Genomic DNA, 20,246 nt, shown 5'->3' on the forward strand with positions numbered 1-20,246 from the left:
AGTTTATTAACAGGCAACAGGACAGACCTTTGGCTGCAAAGGTTCTGAAAAACACCATACGCTGGCATGATCCCAGGGGACACTCAGGTCCTATCTGCTCTGTGCCAGCTCTGGCAGATTCAGGATTTCAGCCACAGCTCATTTTCTGCAGCCCCCTGAAGTTTTGCATTGTTCCTGCCATAACCAGCTCAACAGAAACAAGGAAATAAATAAATACCAGAAGCGCCGTAGCAGCTGAGGCCCGTGATGCAATAGTGGATGTACTCCATTTTATCCGCCTGGGTGTGCTTTGGGGACACACACACCACCCGCCTAGCGATGAACCACCACACATCCTGCGGCTGTAAATCCCCAACCTGCCCACCACAGACACCCACGCAACCCTCTTCCTCAGGGGTCAACCCAAAATTGTTGCAAATACTCCAGTTGTTTCCATAAAGGAACGGCAGCTAGCTCGATGCACCCTAAAAGCCTCAGATTCACAGGCAGCTGGGGCCGGCCCATGCTGCGACGGCTCCAGGAAAGGCCGAGGCTGGGACACGCCTGCTGCCGAGCAGACAATTTGTTTGGCCCGTGCTCCTCGTCTCCTGCGCAAGGGCCTCTCCAGCAGAGAGCAGGACGGAGCAGAAATCCCAACCCAAACCATCATTTCTGCTTTAGGAAGTAGAGAAAGCAGCAATTTCTCTCTCCTCCTCCTCCTGCTTCAGTCAGATGCTGACTCAGCAGCAGCTGGGGCACATCAGACCAAGCCAACAGTGGTCTCCACTGAGCCACCAGCAGGACAGGGACCGAGCCCAGGCCACTGCACTGGGGTGCAGCAGGGACCTGCCCCCGCACCATCCTCCTCCCAAGTCCCATGTCCCTTCCAACATCCACTTCAGGTCCCTCTCAAAACCCGTGCCTCGGTTAGCTCTAGGTAACCCTGGGATAAACGTCCTCTCCCAAGAGGAGTGCGCTAAGCCAAGATGTCATCTTTTAAACTCAACTGAAATCACTTGGCATTAGGAAAAAAAAAAACAAAAAACCCAAACCAAAAACACACGGCCATTCTGAGACAGGTTAATTATATTTTATACGTTTTATTTCTGTGGGTTCTTAGGTTTTAAGTAGCATTAGACATTTTTGTTCTGACTGCATACCTGAAGTGCAGCTCTTCTTTTTCAGTAAACTTTGGGGTAATTTTCACAGTGGACAGTTTATGATGATAAAAATGCAAAGAATTCGAAGCGTGAGCCTTCCAAGCATCAAAGCTTAATTTACGGAATGGCAATAATCATCTTAGCTATTTAGAAAACCATTGATATATTGATATTTTAAAAAAAACCAAAACAACCCTCAATTATGCAGTGACCACGACCGAGCAATTCTTAGAATTGATTCTCAGTTCCCGGTTGGTTATTTTTTTAAAAAGCTTGGTTTCAAAAGGTGGCACTACTCTTCCATAAGACACACACTGCTTTGTGCTACCAAGCACTCTGAACCAACGGTTTTATTCTATGCACGTTTTCACTGCAAGAGCAGGATGAGATTTGGGATTTCCCCTCGGGAAGACACACTCTTGGACATCACAGAACTGGACTGATGAAACGCAACACCAGCTCTGAGATCCTTAGACTTGCAGCTGCAAGTTATTTTATATTTAGAGGATGCACAGAGTAATAGCACACAAAAATCTTCTACTCCTGAGTTTCCTATGCAGTAACTAGTCGTGAAGAGGTTGCTCTAAGATGAGAAGATCAAAATCGCCAGTGGTACAGAAACCCCGGGGCTGTGCATTCCTAAGCACGCAGAGTCACGCTGACCATCACTAGTAACGTGGGGGTGAGCGGGGGCCGCAAGCACTACGTGGACATCCACAACGCTGGGGGAGAACAGTTGCTAACAAACTCCTACACACGATACGCTTCACACACAAGCAGTAAGAAATAACCTATAGTTATTACCAGGTCCTGAGTACAGCCATAACCGATATTTCAAGTGTTAAACTTTAGGTCCAAATTTCCTTAAAATGATCCTGCAGAACACATATATTTCAAACATCTATATTTAAAACGATCTATGTTACTAACCTACAAACTTTATTATAGCTAGACTCATCTGGAGAAAAAAACACCTTAAATTAGATTTCAAGTATTCATCAACATTAAAGTTGTTACTCTTTAAGTCCTTTGAAGATCCTGAGACAAACACTCATATTCAATCACAAGTAAGAAAAAAAAAAATAATTAAAAGAACCGAAGCAGCTCCCACCCACCCAGCCCAGGCTTTCCAGACAGGCTCAGCCTCCCAACCCGCCAGGGAGACCTGCAGCTCCCAACAGAAAGGTCACCCACAAAATTCAGCAGCTGCTGGAAGCCGAGTCATCTTATCTTTTGCAGTCGCTCAAAATTATATACATCACTATCCATTCTTGCTCGGTGATGGTGGTTTGTGAGGAATACAGGAACATCAGCAATCGCAGTTCTGCCTCCCAACTTCTGTCCATGTACTGACTGCACAAAAAGGGACAAGCAAGTGAAGGAAGCCAAGCAGTGTTTTATTGACTCCCAGAAGACAGGTATGGATTGCATACAACCCTGGAAAACTTCTTTCTTTTTAAAATCCCGGAATTATAAACAAGAGAACTCATTCCTCATAAATAACCTGACACCATTCCTTCGCAAAAGATTTTGGCATGGAACATATTTCCTTTACTTTTAATCGTTCATTCAAACAGCTTAAAAAACTATGTCTATAATAATACTTAAATATATTGCTCATATTTGTGACTTCATAAAAAAAATAGTTTGAGCTAATACTTTCCTAGTCGTCAAAAAAATCCAGAGACACCAACTTTTGAATGAGCACTTCAGAAAAGATGGGTAAAAATAATTTGCTGGAAATTATCAAGAGACTTCATTTATCAATAGACTGAGCCCCTTAAAAAAAACCCACGTGTATTTCATCTAATAGCAGTAACGATCTCAAGAAAATGCAGACGGTGCAACCAGCTTTCCCTTGATCCTGAAGAAAGGTGTGCACTTATTCAACCACAGCCACAAGAGAATTTCTGCAACGTGAACAAGATCTCAACAGTGGACGCCCGAGTACTTGCAAAAATCTGACCACATATAATTAAATTCCTTCTAGTTTAGAACAGATCAGTCTAAGCCTCTGTCAGGTGACAACCACGAAAGCCTTGTCGGGCTGGCAGAGGCCATGGGAGCACTCCTGGATTTAATGAGAAGCAGACAGGATGGATGAAGTTGCCGACGAAGCTGAATTAACGCAATTTGTCTATTGCTGCTTGCAACTTGTTCCTCTGGCATCTGGGAAAGGCAGTAACCTCTGGAAGCATCACAGTCTTTTCCAAGGGGATAACTAGGCCACAGAACCGCTTGCCTTCCCACAGCTGTGCTCGCTATTGTCTGTAATACTGCCAAAAACGCGTTGTTTGCACCTCAGTGCATTACACTTCCAAAACACTAACCCAGAGGCTTCAACTAATGCACAAGTGATTTTCAGGTTTGATCAGTTTTTGAAGTTGAAAACAGGTTCCTACTTGAGCAGTAACAAAGCAGAACATCTCCTTGGCATCCGTGATTGGCCAGAAGTGTTTTTTTCATCAAAGTCTCCAATGCTCCAAGTATTGGCTAACCCCCTGGAGATGCTGGGGCTGAGGTAACTCATACAGCTCCACAACGCACAGGCTTTGGCCGTGAAGCTGGCCGAAGGGACCCATGCTCCACCCCACCGCCTCCGCAGATGCGCCAGCACAACTCTAAACTGGGTCTCTGACCCAATGTGGGTCTCAATAACACCTGACTTGACTTCAAAGCACGGACCAGCCCGCTGATCTGATGTCCCGTGTGGCACAGGCAAGGGGCACTGGAACAGAGGAACAGGAACCAACAGCTGGAGCGGTGGTGCACCGGTTTGGTTTTGTCAGGCAAGCTCCTGTGTCATGAAGCATCCACCTTCATCGTTTGCAAAGGGGACACGGAGGATCTCCCAGATGCTCTTCGGAAAGCGCAGGTGATACCTGGATGGGCACGAGCCAAGGGGTGTGTTGGGCACACGCCTGTGAGCAGAGAAATGGTCCTGCACGTTGTCTCATCTAAAAAGTGTTTTTAAAAATGCCTTCTATACACCAGTTAAACTGATCTCACAGTATTTTCCTTCTATCTTACATTTGTACATAAAGCAGAAGTGTCTACACCTCTCGGAAAAACACCTTTCTAAGTAATCGTCAAAGCAAACGAAAGCACGTTTGAGAGCAACTTACCTAATTAGCTTTGTGAAGACCATCACACATGTAAAGCCAAAAGGCAATGAAATCTCTGAGACACAACAACTTGGGTGAAAAGCAGATATAACTCACAGGAAAGAAGTTTTAACAACTTTTTGTCCATACGAGAGCTTTTCATTTCTTCAAGAGGAGAGCAATCAACACCCAGCAAGTGACTGGTTTTGGCAATTCAGGCTTAGTGCTCTTAAAATGAGCAATTTTTTTTTTTTTAAGTTGTCATATTACAGTTACGATTGTATTCTGATGAGTTCCTGGGATATACAAATCACCTACTTCTAAACAGGTTTTTGCATGTTATAGACTAAACTTCTTAACTTACAAATAATTATTTTGCTGTTTCCAGTTTTACAATGGTAAAAAAAAAAGAAGACTTCACAATGTGTGTAAATGGGAGGTAAATGTATTTTTAAAAACAGAATAAAAAGCTGCATGTTAAAAACTGGGTCACAGACTAATAAATACATACATCAAAGACATGAAATTTTCAGCAGCTGGTTTTAAAGAGCAAGGAATTGGGGAAAAACTAGCTGTCCAGACTCCATTCTGGCTCTGTGGTCTACGTGCTAGAAATACCTGCAGTTCAAAAACAATTTAACAGAGGAGTAGTATCAGCTTTGTCACCTATTTTCTTTTTAAAAAATTAAGCTACTTCCTAAAAGTGTGGTGTAAAACCTACAGAAACTTTCATTTCTTCATGCACTTGATGACATTGAATTAAAAAAAGAACTTATTTTAACCCAGAAAAAATGAGTCATTGTATACTGTAAGGACAGCCTTACTGCAAGTTTTCTACAGTAAAAGTATTTCTAGAAATACACCAGAAATTACTTTCCCATAACAAAATATACAATTATGTGTCAGATCATCATTGAGTTTCAATACTTGGGCAAAACAGAAACAGTTACTATGAAGTTTCAAAACAAAAGAAATCAAAGGAGAAAACCCAACTCCAAGCAGTAAAAAGATGTTTTGACGGCTGTGGAGATGCCAGAAAGCGATGCTGGACACCAGGAATTTCCAGAACAACCCCCTTTCCAAAGTGATGTGCAGTCTGTGAATTAGACGGTGAGAGAAAACTGATCCTGTTCTATGGGCTTCTCCACCCAGGCTCCAAGTCCTGCCTTCAGGAATGCTTTAAACAAACACTCTTTGGCAGTTTGATACTCCGTGGCTCCTTGCTTGGTTTCGTGGTACAGGTTAGGCTTGAGGATCTTTGAGCGCAAGCTGGAGGAAAGCTGTGTGGGTTGCAGATGAGAGAGACAAGAAACTATTAAGCCAAACAGCTTGCGAGCGACTGAGTTATTAAAAACGACTATTATTAAAGCAAGGTAACGAACTACTAACCCAAGCGTTCAGGCAAGGGCAGACAAGCGTACAGCACTGCTCCTTCATGGCGCTGTGCCTGGCTGCGGCGTTTGCCTCTCGCCGAGCCAGCCCCTTGCAGCACCACGCCGGGGGTGCTCACTCCTTGGACTAGGCTCGCCCCAGCTGGCCTGCTTTTTGCTTTCTCTGCGTTATCAACTCCCTTCGGTGGAAGAAATCTAGCCACTGAAAAGCCACTGACAGATATTTTCTTGTAGCTTTTCTCTCTAAGAGAGGACAGAGCGAAACCTCGGTAGGTTCGCTTGAAGCGAAACTGGGACTACCCCTCCAAATAAATTAAAATGAGAAGGCAAGCTCAAAGGAGATAGCACCCTTAGCTATAAACCAAGGATTATTAGATCTTTGCATGCATTTTGGACCAGACATCATCAAAATAAAGAATAAGCTAAACAAATGCACTGTTCTTTTCCATTACTACACAGAGCAGTAGCTAATGTCAGGCTCAGCTTAAAATGGGCTTAGAAAGTGGCTTCTGAGTACAGAAAGCAGCATGCATGGATATTTAATTCAGAATTAAAAAGAAGTGGAAAATCTAGCACTCTGGAAGATATACCTTTGCATGAATACGCATCCAGCGGCTGTAAAAAGCATGCTTACAAAGACGAGATGCACGACCCATTTCATCTTTGCCGGTTGTAGCATTAACAACTTCAAGACCAGTGTCTCCTACTGTCCAGTTCACGCTGAAGTTTGGTGCTTTCCCTGGTTGACGGGCTTCTGCATTACTAATACCTGAAAGAAAAATGAAGTTTAATAACAATAGTAAATACTAACTCTTGATCTTTGTTTTTACTGAGGAGTAAGCAATACAGCAGCGCTACCGAAATCACATCGCTAAGCAGTCTTACAAGCGGATCTTTTATTCCGAGGACATTCTCCTGCAGATTTTTCACTGACTCACAGAGATATCGCCATGCACATCTCATTCTCATCCTGGCTAAAGCGCTCTCTCCTTCCGTCCTTCCTGGCAGGGCAAGTGTGCGTGGCTGGAGCCGTGAGAAACCAGCCTCCTCAGCGGAGGGGATCACAGAAAGGTCTGTGGCACGGGGCATGGGGACAGCAACACGAGCACCTTGCCACATCCATCTCAGGTGGATCTGGTCTTGCTTATTGGGCAAACCAATGAATCAATTAACAACCTGCAAATAAGTACAAAGTGGAAAGAAAGCGGCTCTGCTGCTGCACAAGAAACCGCTGCTCTCAGAGCCCACTCAGTAGCGGGACAAGTCGAGTGTAGGAAAGAACAGATACTGCGAGGTTTTGTCAGTTGGAAATCTCCCATCAATTCCCTTTCGCTCTGCTGTTGTAAAAAATTTAAGTGCATGTTGCTTATCTCATTTCAAAACGGGTGTGAAACTATGAACCCTGGTCACGTTTCAACACACAGTTACAGTTCAGCTAACAACTTTGACTGCAGTTGTATTCAGAGAATCCCAGACTGGTTTGGGTGGGAAGGGACCTCACAGCCCACCCAGTCCCACCCCCTGCCATGGGCAGGGACACCCTCCACTAGCCCAGGTTGCCCAAAGCCCCATCCAACCTGGCCTTGAACACTGCCAGGGAGCCAGGGGCAGCCACAGCTTCTCTGGGCACCCTGTGCCAGGGCCTCACCACCCTCACAGGGAAGGATTTCTGCCTCACATCCCATCTCCATCTCCCCTCCTGCAGCTTCAGGCCATTCCCCTTGTCACTACACTCCCTGATAAACAGTCCCTCTCCAGCTTTCCTGTAGGCCCCTTCAGGTACCGGAAGGCTGCAATTAGATCTCCCCGGAGCCTTCTTTACTCCAGGCTGAACAACTCCAACTCTCTCAGCCTGTCCTCATAGGAGAGGTGCTCCAGCCCTCTGATTCGGAGAGGTCATGCTTATTTAGAAGTGACTACAAGGTGCTTTTTCACTTTCCCTCATAAAATTGGAGTTAGGTCAGAGCAGTGGTATGAGCCTTGCAAACCAAGGCATGAAGGTGCCTGCGTTTCGGTAGCTGTCGAGCGTGTTTCATTAAAAACTACCAATCTATTTCCTCCTTCTTACGGGCTACGCCGGGGCATGGCGTGACTAGCACATGCAGTGGCACTGATGCTGCGGGCATCTAAGTTAGACAAAGCGAGCCCCATCCTCAGCATCCTCTGCAGAAAGCCAAAACTGGCAGACATTTGGGTCTTTCCACGTAAATCCGGCTGTGCTTGAGCTGCCTCCCCACTTTACGTGCCCATCGCTACTGACAGTGCCCAGAAACGGCGAACTGCAGGACTCAAGAGAGGATGCAGATCATTTTGCTCAGTGTTAAATTGTGCGACACCTCTGAAATACGGCTTCATCGCTACAGATGGAGAAGCAAAGCCACCAGAAGTCTAACCCAAGTGTGAAGTGAGGTCAGCTGTCTGCCCGGGGCAAGATTTATCCCCCCCCAGCACCCCGACGCTGCAGAGATGTGCTGTATATAGTGACCACGGTACCGTGCTTGAAGGTGACAGCAGCCACTGCCATCCACCTGCAACTCCTCTCCTGCACGGTGCTCGCAAGCAGCAGCCAAGACCATGAATTTGGGTTGTGCATGCTATGGAAAAGCCAAGGAGCACATCGGTTTTGATCCTGCAGATGTTACAGGGGTGGCAAACCTCTACCTTTAAGATGTCTCAGTTGTCTCACCAGGAGAGAACAAAGAACAGGGCAATTTTTTCTTTCTAATAGGTAAAGATCCCACTTTTAACGCAACCCTCACTGAGAATCTATTTCGAATCTACTCTGAGGTTATGGTAGGTCCTACGCTTTATATAATTAGCAAATTTGTATAAATTGAACAGAAATGTTGCAGCAGGATGCATTTCTTGCTGATATTTGAAACACAATCTAATAAACAAAGTTAAGCCAACCTCAGGCACCCAAGCACAGGACGGGCTCGTTGGCCCGGGACTCGCGGCACCTCTGAGCCCAGCACTGAGAGCGAGTCACCTACGAAGTCTGAGTGACACAGCACAATTCAGTTTGCTTACTATCATCAATTCCCCATTTAATAAATAAACATTTTGAAATATCAATCATATTGAACTTCCTGAAGCTGTTGTATTTTTATGGTTTATGTCAACCTGGTCACTATGACTAATAACCAGTAATTAAGTGAATAAGTACATAAAAAAAAATAACTCTACCATTCTCCATTTTCTTAAAATATAAGCTGAAAAAAATTAAGAATCAGAACAAAAGTTTCTTGAAGAGTTTTTTTCTGGTTTATTTTAGGTGCTGAAATACAGCAGGATGCCACAGATCTACATCCACCAATCTACTGTAAATCGGTGAGGAGGGATGTGGGATCCACACACAGCGGTCCCTGCTGAGCAGGTACCATCAGCAACATTACGCAAGCAATATTGAGGAAGACCCAGCAAGAACAGGGCTTTATGATGAGAGTCAAAAAGTCCCCATCACAACTTCTGCCGTCCTTCCAAGCAGTTGGCAATGAATGCGTGCATCACGCCTCCGGAAAACCAGAGCAGTTCGTGCACAATGCAACTTGTGCTGTGCCACTGAAGTGCAAACGCTGCCACTCCATGAGTCACACCACACAAGGCTCGCACCTAAACACCTAATAAATTGTAAATTTTGGGTGCACACAAAACGAATCTCAATTCTGAGTCTCCAAAATCATATAAATTCAGGCTGCTTTTGTGAAGCTTATGTGAAACAGACCCATGCTGACAAACTTCTTAATCAAAAATTGGGTTTACCAAAACTATTGAGGCAAGAGGGACAGGAAATTGCCACCACACAAGCAGGTCACCAGTCATATTTTTTCTTTAATGCTATTTATACGATTACCTTTGCTTTCGTTCCATACACTACTGAACAAGTACAGGGATCAGATATAGTTCATCGAGTGCTGCAAACCACCTTGAGTCTGCTCCTGCCCTATCAGCTGCTCAAACACCTGTGACGTCACAAACACCCGCATAGGCCAGGTGCCTGCTTGCACCCTATCAGCTGCTCAGACACCTGCGACATCACAAACACTCACACAAGCAAATCAAATAAAGATGAGGAAGTTGAACATCCAGTACGCACTATATTTCCATAGCAATTATACAATTGCATTCCTTAGATTATTTGGATGAATTAAATAAAAAAAAACCCAACAGACTCAGAATTTCAAATAGACTTAAATAACACCACCCTGTTCAGCTGCTTAATTATCTGCACGAACCCTGGAGAGATGGCAAAATAGTCCCTGAAGGTGGATCACGGGTAGCACGGACAGGGAATAAAGGTCATCTCAAAAGCAAAGTGTCTGGTAACGCTTTAGGTGGATCCTATCTCCTCCCTCAAAATCTAGACATGAACATAAGCTGAAACTAGTAATGGGAGAGAAAGCTAGGATAGAAAGTAAAATATTTTATTCTCCTTTGAAAATTGATGTAACTAAGCTATTTAGAGAACATCTCTCAGAACTTATTGTTGAATATGATTATAATGGGGTATAATAAGCAAAAGGAAAGGTCACGGCTCTTTGTGCAAGTGCTTATATAAATAATAAAGCTTGACAGTTCTTTGAGGACAGAGCTCAAAAAAGCTTCATTAAAAAGGAGATAGAGAGCTGAAAAACACCAATGTGAACAGGAGGATAAGGTACCAAGGAAACAGCCCCCCCCCCAAAAAAAAAAATCACCAAAGGTTCTGTTGAAGGATTTATTTTTGTTTAAAAAAAAATTAAAAATGCAAATGTAGACAGCAGTCAGGGGAGTGCTGAGACATGAGCATTTATAATAACCCCTCTTGCTGTGGTGGTTGAAGTCTTCTTGTGTATAAAAAACAAATGAGTGTTTTGCAAAAAGGGTAGGTGGGTGCCCAGGCCGGAGCCCCTCTTCACAGGCAACATGGCCAGAGGAGCCACCTCCCACTGAGGTGCCTGTAAGAGTAGTTCTAGGATATGTGTATGAAGTAAGCAAACACCAGTTACGGCACCCAGACAACATTCAACCACATTCGAGGAGACCAAAGACAAGGCAGCAAGAACAGCAGTTGTGATACATAACCTCTCATCAGAAACCATGCAAGTTGTCCAGGATGAAAGGTGGCCAATGGGACTCCAATTTTTAAGTTTAGAGGTGTGCCAGGGAAATACCAATCAATTACAGAATCACAGAATCCCAGACTGGCAGGGGTTGAAAGGACCTCAGGAGATCACCTAGTCCAACCCCCTGCTAGAGCAGGATCACCCAGAGCAGGTTGCACAGGATGGCATCCAGGTGGGTTTGGAATCTCTCCAGAGAAGGAGACTCCACAACCTCTCTGGGCAGCCTGTCCCAGTGCTCGGTCACCCTCAGATGGAAGAAGTTTTTCCTCACGTTGAGATGGAACTTCCTGTGTTCCAGTTTGTGCCCGTTGCCCCTTGTCCTGTCACTGGGCACCACTGGGAAGAGTCTGGCCCCTTCCTCTTGACATCCACCCTTTAGATATTGATAAATGTTGATCGGATCCCTCTCAGTCTTCTCCAGACTACCCAGCCCCAGCTCTCTCAGCCTTTCCTCACACCAGAGATGCTCCAGGCCCCTCATCATCCTCGCAGCCCTCCGCTGGACTCTCCCCAGTAGTTCCCTGTCTGTCTGGAACTGGGGAGCTCACAACTGGACACAGAACTCCAGATGTAGCCTCACCAGGGCAGGGCAGAGGGGGAGGAGAACCTCCCTCGACCTGCTGGCCACGCTCTTCTAAATGCAACCCAGGTACCATTGGCCTTCTTGACCATGAGGGCACACTGCTGGTCAAGGAGAGCTTGTTGTCCACCAGGACTCCCAGGTCCTTCTCCACAGCGCTGCTTCCCAGCAGCTCAACCCCTCACCCGTACTGGTGCCTGGGGTTGTTCTTCCCTAGGTGCAGGACCCTACACTTGCCCTTATTGAATTTCATTAGGTTCCTCTCCACCCAATGGCAGCACGGCCTTCTGGTGTGTTGGCCACTCCTCCCAGTTTTGTACCGTCAGCCAACTGGCTGAGGGTGCACTCTGTTCCCTCGTCCAGGTCAGTGATGAATATTTTGAACAAGACCGGACCCAGTGCTGAGCCCTGCGGCACATCACTAGCTACAGGCCTCCAACTGGACTCTGCGCCACTCATCACAACCCTCTGGACTCTGCCGTTCAGCCAGTTCTCAACCCACCTCACTGTCCACTCATCCAGCCCACACTTCCAACCCACAATAAACACGCCATCGGCACCAGGAAGGCTGCAGGAACTACACCACCACGCTTCTGGGCGCAGACGTAAATACAGTGATATTGGGAATGACTCAACAAAAAACTGCCTCAGTTACTGAAGACTGGAGGTGACCAGTGTGACACTAATTCTTAGAGACCCCAGAGAGTAGAAGGCTGTTCGATGTCTACCTTAAAAACAGACTTAATGGACACCTGGATGAGGATGGTCTCCTTGGGAAGAGCCAACACAGCTGGAGACCTTCAGGCTCTGTGCAGACCTGGAAAGGGTGTGTGTGGGGAAAAAAAAATGAGGTAAGATTGTTATTATACTAAATTATTTAAGAAGGTAAATAAGAAAAGCAATTGTAAAGAGGAGCAGAAAAAAGCTCACACTGTTGGGTGACTGAACAATAAAAAAGCAGATGAAATTCCTCACATATAAATATTAGGTAATACATACGAAGAAAACAACAAAGCAATTTTGCATAAGGACTGCCGTACTTGGAGCTGGATATTAGCATTCAGGAATGAGATTTTAGTTTCTAATATTCAGTTCTACCAAAAGGTCAGGTCAGTGATCAACAGTAATCAAAGGAAGAAAAGTGGAATATGGCAGAGGTACAGAAAACTGAGCGCCATGACAAAAGCGCCATGACTACTGCTTATAACCTGTATCGTTTGGAGCACTGAGGAGCATCTAATTCCATTGCACGAATCTTGGCACATCCTACAGCCCTCCATGCTAAAGGAGGCTGCGGATGGTAAAAAGTTTAAACCAGTTTAAAAAACAAAACCAGGAGTGCATGAATGAAAGATCCGTTAAGGATTTCTAGACACAAAGATTCTCAATACTTGACTTGGGATGTCCCTGATCTGCAGATGACTACTGCAATTCTCAGGAGGTATCTGCAGAGGATTGTGATTTCCTTTTGCTTTTCACTGCCTGACTACCTGTGGAAAAGAGTACTGGGCTGGATGGATCGTACCTTCATATCATATCTTGGTCTTACTGAAGAGAGTTCTTACGCTAGTGACCAGATAATCAGCAGATGTGACACTGCTCCAGGATGTTTCAGCCAAGAACTGAAATAGGAAATACCTGTCAGCAGCACCACCAGCAACGGGTCAAAATGGCCAACGACGTTAATTTCTGACAATACTCTGGTTAAAGATGGGAAGCTTTAGAGAAACTAAAGCATAAGCAACTGTCAACTGACCGGTCATCAAAAGAGGGAAAACTTTGCCTGTATTAATATTATAATCACAATGAAAAGAGGCATTGCCCACAAAAGCGGACGCTACTGCAGGGTTTGGTTGAGAAGCCGTTGCAGACAGGAGAGCATGTTGGGGCCCAGCCTGCCGTCTGCTTTGTGGTCATAGCCCCAGCGGAGGCCATTAGCTGAGGTCCTTGGGCCTCCGAGCATGCCTACCAGCAACAGGAACCATAACGACAGGTGCCTGATGAAGTTTGGTTCACATTAGTTGCCTCCAGTGAAGAAAAGCTTGTATTTTATATGTAATGTGCTCTCTTGAATGCAAGACGTAATTAATGATTTCAGCTCTCAAGGATTTTCAAGGGCTGATTCTCTGAATGGAGTATCTGCTGAGCTCTGCCACCCTACTTCCACCCTGGGTGAACCCCTTCGTGCCCACCTCCCACAATGGCTCCAAAAAGAGTCTGTGCAGATTGCCCTGCAGACTGGCACTTTGTTATAGGCTGATTTATGCAATCCTCATTCTATTTGATTGAGAAATCGATTCCTTTTCAGATTATTCTAGAAATTCACAAGATTCGAACCTGTCTTCGCTTCAAGTGAGCTGGCCAGTTCTCAGCGAGAGCTCATGTGCCCTTGGTGCCACAGTGCTAAAGGCATCCTGAGAGGCTGGGTCCTGCAACCAAAATGCTTCCAAGAGTCAGCACAGGGAGGGAGTTTTCTACCAATGTGCAGGTTTCCTGCATCCCCTAGCTGAAAATCAGCCACTCTGATAGGCATGTTCACAGTTAACTTGCTGGGAAAAGGAGGTATAAGTAGAAAATCTCCTATAAGGAAAGAAAGATGATGAAAAGACAATTTTTAGCAGTAGATAACAGTAAGTCTGGCTTTGACTTAATGCAATTGTCCCTGCAGACATAAAACTTGTTTTATGAGAGAAAAAAAACCAGTTTTTACAGTACTTTCACAGCTAAACAGGTGAGAGAGAGTGGGGAATGACAGCTATTTCTCTTTCAGGTCATCCCTCTGATAGAAACGAGCCACCATCACACAGTTGTGCGTGAGGTACCGGGAGGAACATGGAATTGGGGACAGGTATTTCTGCGGTGCTTATTCCACGTAAGAATACACCGCAAAACGTGTGAATCAAAGAGCAGATGGGTAGCTACATGACGGCCCCAGCTGAATCCAACAGCGTGGGTCAGAAGACAAACTTTCAAGACTGAACCAGCAGAAGAAAATCCATCAACACGATTCTCCACCCAACCTCCCAAACCAGCTTCCCGTTCATTTCTGAGATGTGTATTTTTCATGAAAACTCAACAGCTGAGAATGTTTCCGAACTCCCTCTACTGCTCAGCAAGTCCCAGCTGAACTGTTTAAACAGATGGTGCTATTTCATGGCAAATAGGTGATCTCAATATTGCAGAAAGATCATTTTTAAGAAGACACATAGTATTATATGTTGTGAAAAGGATAACAAAAGCTCCTTCCACCCCAAACCTGCTCTTTTGATAAAAATTCCCGAAAATCAGGCAGAAACAGTCAATACATCAGCTACTATGTCCATACAACAATTTAATATTTGGTACTGTGAGTGTTGTAACTGTTACTTGCTAATATAAGGACAAATATGTTAGTTAACAATTTAATATGTGCTAGTCCAGGGAATCCTTGATTACCTTTCTTATCTAAAGAAATGCTGGTTATTCAGTAGGCTCCTTTCCCCACTCCCTCCCTAAATCTATTTTAAAAATTTATGCCAAACTTTAAACATGCTTTAAAATACTGAGCTTTTTTCTTCCTGGAAAATAAACAGACACATGCCAAAAGCCAAGCTCTACAGAACAAAGCAATGCACACAATGAGAGGGAGGATAAGAGATTTCAGTTTTAAAGCTCTCTCAGCATTACTGTAACCAGCAGTTTTAGAATTTCAGACACTTCAGAACTTTCCTTTGAAAGTCATGGCTCAGTTAGAAGTTACAACCTGTTAATTCAAAGACTGTCATTCCTCTTAGCCCCGCTACAGCCTAGCATCAGCGCAAAGCCAAAAAACAGTACTTAAATGTTCAAAAGCAGCTGCAAAGGACAACCACTAACTACACTGGCTGGGGCTTGCCATATTGCTGTCCGCCAGATATATTTAATACTCTATTAAAAGTATTCCCAGAGAATGTGCCACCGGCTTCTGAATGCAGCATTTGTGCATTAACCTACATAGTGGAAATTAAAATATTATGATTATTGGGTCATGCAAACAAGTTGGGTGCCATGCTAACTAAAGCCAGTGCTGCATCCAACAGAGATCGATGACAAAAAGAAAATACAACCAATGGTAGCTGAGATGTTCTCTCCATCCATTTTTAGTTTGTTATTGATCTAGAAATTGTGAACCAAATGTGTCTATCTTGGCATACTGATTCCTGACGTGGCCGTTCAACAAACATCTGCAATGGCAAGAGAAGTGACAGTGAGAGCTAACGCGCTATTTCACTGGTGGGAAGAGGTTTCACTAAGCTGGGGCCTTCAACTTGCCTCACGTATTGCTAGGGCACGCTCCAGACAGCAATTATGTGACACCGCATCCAAAGGTTCATTCCGCAGTTCCTTCCACCTTTTAACTCACGAAGGGTCCTTGCTATGGTATTTCTGACTGAGTATCTATGTCAGGTTTAGACCATAACTTCTCTGTTGTAACCAGAAAGCAGTTTACTCACAGTACATAATTTGCAAGGTTTTGAAAACTGCAAAATCACATTGCTACTGGAACAGACTTAGTTACCGGCACGGCCTTCTCCATTAGATACTTGCCACTAAGTAAAGGTCTGTTGAGTGTATAAAGAGGTGGTAGATCTTCTATCTCTGCTATCCTCTGGTATACGGCTCTGGATAGATGATCCCCATGATATAAACTCCCCAAGATGATGCTAGAGAAGTAAATTGGCTCCACAAAGAGGCTAAGTAAGGCTCCTTGAATACCCAATACGTTCCACCTAAGAGGGAGGGAAAAACAAAACAAAAAAACAAAAAAAACACTTTCTTTTTAATGGAACAAGTAACATCTGCCAGACATAACAGCAGTCAATCACAATGGACCAGACTTTCAACCCTTCCTCTTGACCAGCACATGACTATGGTAGCATAGCTGTGACACCTGCCAGAATTTCAGAGATCAGCTTATGGGATGCTCAACGAAATCCTGAGTAAGATGACCTATAGCAACAGGCCTACTGTTAGCATCCACTTCAGGAGCAGACTCCATAACTTTACTTCCCCACTAACATGCCTGGTGATGCATTTTCCAGCACCCTAATCCCAGAGACGGACAGCATCATTCAATCGGGGAAAGCCAAAAACTGTGAGGTCCTCAGTCAGAAACAGTAGCTGATGCCTCCAAAAGCCACCTGGCAGTGGGCAAACGCGAGAAGGATTGTGTCTGCAAGACCTCAGCACCTCATCGCCATAAGGGAAAGCTTGTCCTTGACACCCTAGCCATGCTGTCCACATCCTGCTGCCAGAAAGGACATCTATAGCTGCTTGCAATATCCACGGGCAGGGAGAAAACTGAATCTGAAAACTGAAAATATGCAAAGAGTGCATATACTCTTTGCTTCATACACTCCAACCATAAATCCCTGTCTGCACCCCTGTGACCTACACTGGATCAGGCCCAGTGGCAGGGATATAGCGTGCATAGGAGCTAAATATTGAAGTTGTTTTGTAGCTGTGTTCATTCAATCAAGTTTTGGCTCTCAATCTGCACGTAACAGTCATGCAAACTGCTTTTTAAAACCTCAAAGTCTCCTGCAGAGTATTTTCACTGCCCTTGTCTCTGAGGTACAGATTCACAGAATACGTACGTACATTGTACGAGGCATGCCTGCAAACAGCTTGGCACTATTAAAATAGCATACTTGAGTACAACTGCAACACCCAGACACGAGCAGCAGGAAAGTTTCTTTTGGTGCTTGAATAAAATACATGAGCACGACAGAAGCTCCCATGCTCACATCAAATGGTTCTCCTTATTGAAAGACCCACTCTAAACCAGGTTGCAAGGGTCCTCCAGTTACTCTGATGTAGCTAACAGTGTTTCTTGCAGCTTTTGCTGGGATGGGATGGCTATACATCATCAGTTCGGGCTAGAAACTGTATGGCACAACTGCTTCCCTACTGCAAAAACTGAACTACACATATTGGCTACAAGACTTGTAAAATGTTTAAAAAAAAAAAAAAGGTAAAACGAAAACTGCAATCCAAGGAAACAATTTCTTTGCGTATCTTTACTGAGGATGAAAATGGAGGCAACATGCATTAGCTTATTCACCTGTCATTAAAAAAGCTGACCCTAATGAATGAGTAAAAATACTGTCCTAATAAAAAATAAGGCATATTTTACATTTTATAAAAGCGCATTTTGTATAACACTGAAATTGCAATCAGGAACCAAACGTCAGAGTAAAGGTATCAAGTGAAAATTATTGCTTCCCAGGGCCAGGATGCCTTTCTAAGGACCTTACCATGACCACAGTTTTGTAAGCACAGAGGTATTTCAAGTGCCAAATCAATCACAATAGTGTTTTCTTGTTATCTGCAGTTTTCCCTACATCAAGCATGGAGAAGCGTATGGACTGCTACAGACACAGGTAATATTATGGAAGCAACATCTGGAAAGAATTCAAGACTAAACATTGCAGACTCAGGTCTTACAATTGTATCTGGAACTTGCAGACACACAACCCGAGCTTCCTTCAGCAAGGCACGTCGCATTTTACTTTTCACGAACAGTACTCAAGTGATGGATGGACATTTTAAAAAAGGCCAAAGCATTCCTCTGGCAAGCCCTAGCTCCCTAAATAAAACCTCTGCCAGACCCTTCTCCTTGCTTCAGTGGTCAGCATTTCCAGAGCTTGTGTTTTGCTGCCTCCTCCCACACTTGGTGACCTTCTCCGGCAAAGAAAACAAAAGCTGAAGTTTGTCTTCCTAAACTTCTTCTGATTAAAAAGAGCGAGGACACCTGAACAAGCCTCTGCAAGGTGAACTGTATGAACCGGTATTACAAGAGCTACCCTGAGACTGCCCACATGCCCACTGTTTTGCTGCATCACATCTACCGCTGTGGTACGTGCTTGTGAGCGCTGGATTCGGAGCAACCTTCAGGACAAGGCTTGCAGAAACCATTCACACAACCAAAGCCTCGAGCTGTTAATATTGATTAGGCAGGGCTGGATAGTGGTTAGGTTCATAAAACTAGCTTTAAATCTCAATTGTTGTAACAAAAGAACATATACTTATCTATAGAAACATATACTTGTATCAGAAACTGGCAGTACCGCAGAGATAAAACATGAAACCCAAATGAAGTTCCGTGGGTTGTAACAGAGTCTAAAGGAAGGATTGCACAGAGACTTTCTTGTTGTTCCTTTTTTATACTGTACTTTTCTGTCAAACAGTAATTTCTCACTTCCATTAGCACGTACACTAAAAACAACCTTTATAGATATAAACTGAGAAGAAGCTACAGCAACACCACGCATCAGTTTTCGAAAGGCCACAGGCGTTGCCTCCTGAAATGGTAAAACTGCCTCCTCCTTCCACTTTACAAGCACGAGCTGTCAGAATGCATGCCAACAAAATGCTGTCAAACTAGTACTGCAGCTTACTGAAACCACAAATTCTTGTGAAGGTAATGGGCCAAATTCTGTATTTCACTACAAACCGTGAGGTGCAGAGCAGTAAGAGCAAAATTTATTACAGAAAACTTTAATAAAGTCAGTGCTGCCTTTCCAGTGAAACAATTAAGCAGATGATTTTTTTCTTCATATTAAAAATATTATCAAAAAGGGGTAACTGAAGCGACTTAATTCTAGCTTATGAACGCAAATCTTCCAAAGCTCAGATGCAGTTTGTAACACAGAAGTGAACCTTTCCACACGGCAGTAGAGTGGACGTGGACCCTGGCCGCAGCCCTGTAACTCCTTTAGGAGCGTTTGATGGCTCAAGAAAGTTATAACAGGAGACAACTCTCCCATCACTAATTCAGCAGTTTCAATCTCTCCTGCACCGGCTGTGGACAAAACCGCAGCGCTCCCACGTAAAACAACCTGATCTCGTTTTACTGGGCAGACGGCAGAGCGGACCGGAGCTGCGCGGTACCTCTCCTCACCACTAAAGCAGGAAAACGGCACCACGTTTGGAACAGAGAAAAGCACTAAAAGCAGGAGCGTAAGCAGAATACGGGAATGCTGCATCACGCCAGCGGCAATACTGAAACGCCTGAAGCAAGGCGCGTAGACAAGAGATGTGCTGAGGGGGCAGGAGACACCCTCCGGTGTAAAACTTCTCACTCGGAAAATCTGAGACACTTGTCTTAGCCGAGCATAAAACCAAGGCCTCTTGTGACAGTTTTTACATATTCCAAGTGTTCTGGTTTTAAGTTACTACAAGAATTTTCTTTCGCAACCTTTATAAAACCTGAAAACAAAGCTGGCATTTAAAATACAAGCTTTTCTACTGATATAAAGCGCAAGTCACTGGAGTTAGGCCCAGACTGTCGGCATGTACGTACAGGTGCCTTGATTTGAGCTGGGAGTCTAGATCTCATTACAGTTAATGAGCAGCTGAGCAAGACCACGGTCGTTGGGCTGAACTCCGTCACTGGGCTGGCCGTCTAACGCCAGAGAAGCTGGGGCACGCGGTGCGGATGGGGACACCTGCGGCCACATGCCAGCCGCACCTTCACCAGCCCGCAATACTCTTTCCGCTCCAACTCTGTGGTTCTGCATGTGATGCACGAAAGTTCAAAGGCATATGTACTCATCCTGAACCGGCTTTTCGCTTCAGAGCTGCCAGAAGGTCGTTCAGAGTCACCAAGCAGTTTGGTTCCCTCTCTACCAGGGGCTCCCTGAGGTGATATTTAAGCCCTACCATGTTTGATGAGGCAACAATTTCTAAAGCTCTTCAGCAATAATTAGAAAAGTTTAGCATGACAAGGGAAGCAAAAGCTGCAAAGCAAAACCACAGCTCTCCTTTTTCCACAGACAGGCCAGCCACACACCACAACGCCCTTACTAGCACCCGGATTAGGAGGTTCAGTGTTCCCATCACTACACGTGTGAGCTACTGCTGCTTTTCTGGGACAAGGAAAAAATAAATTATAACTTTATCTGGCC

General features: G+C 44.6%; 1 protein-coding gene across 4 annotated transcripts in view; it reads right to left on the minus strand.

The window, feature by feature from the left end:
* Window positions 1-2,235: 2,235 nt before the first annotated feature.
* Window positions 2,236-20,246, minus strand: part of ADARB1 (adenosine deaminase RNA specific B1) — an 84,829-nt gene continuing 66,818 nt past the window's right edge. For 3 of the 4 annotated variants that reach the window (XM_054829815.1, XM_054829816.1, XM_054829814.1), the window contains 3 exons: window positions 15,886-16,067; window positions 6,225-6,403; window positions 2,236-5,523 (listed from right to left, as the gene is read on the minus strand). In XM_054829815.1, coding sequence (XP_054685790.1) covers window positions 5,347-5,523; window positions 6,225-6,403; window positions 15,886-16,067 — 538 coding nt within the window. In that variant the 3' untranslated portion in view covers window positions 2,236-5,346. Of the gene's footprint in view, window positions 5,524-6,224; window positions 6,404-12,047; window positions 12,137-15,885; window positions 16,068-20,246 lie in introns of those variants that run through there. The other variant, XR_008577624.1, reaches the window with a different exon arrangement.

The sequence above is a fragment of the Grus americana genome, chromosome 6, assembly GCF_028858705.1.
Source record: "Grus americana isolate bGruAme1 chromosome 6, bGruAme1.mat, whole genome shotgun sequence".
Classification (NCBI taxonomy): domain Eukaryota; kingdom Metazoa; phylum Chordata; class Aves; order Gruiformes; family Gruidae; genus Grus; species Grus americana.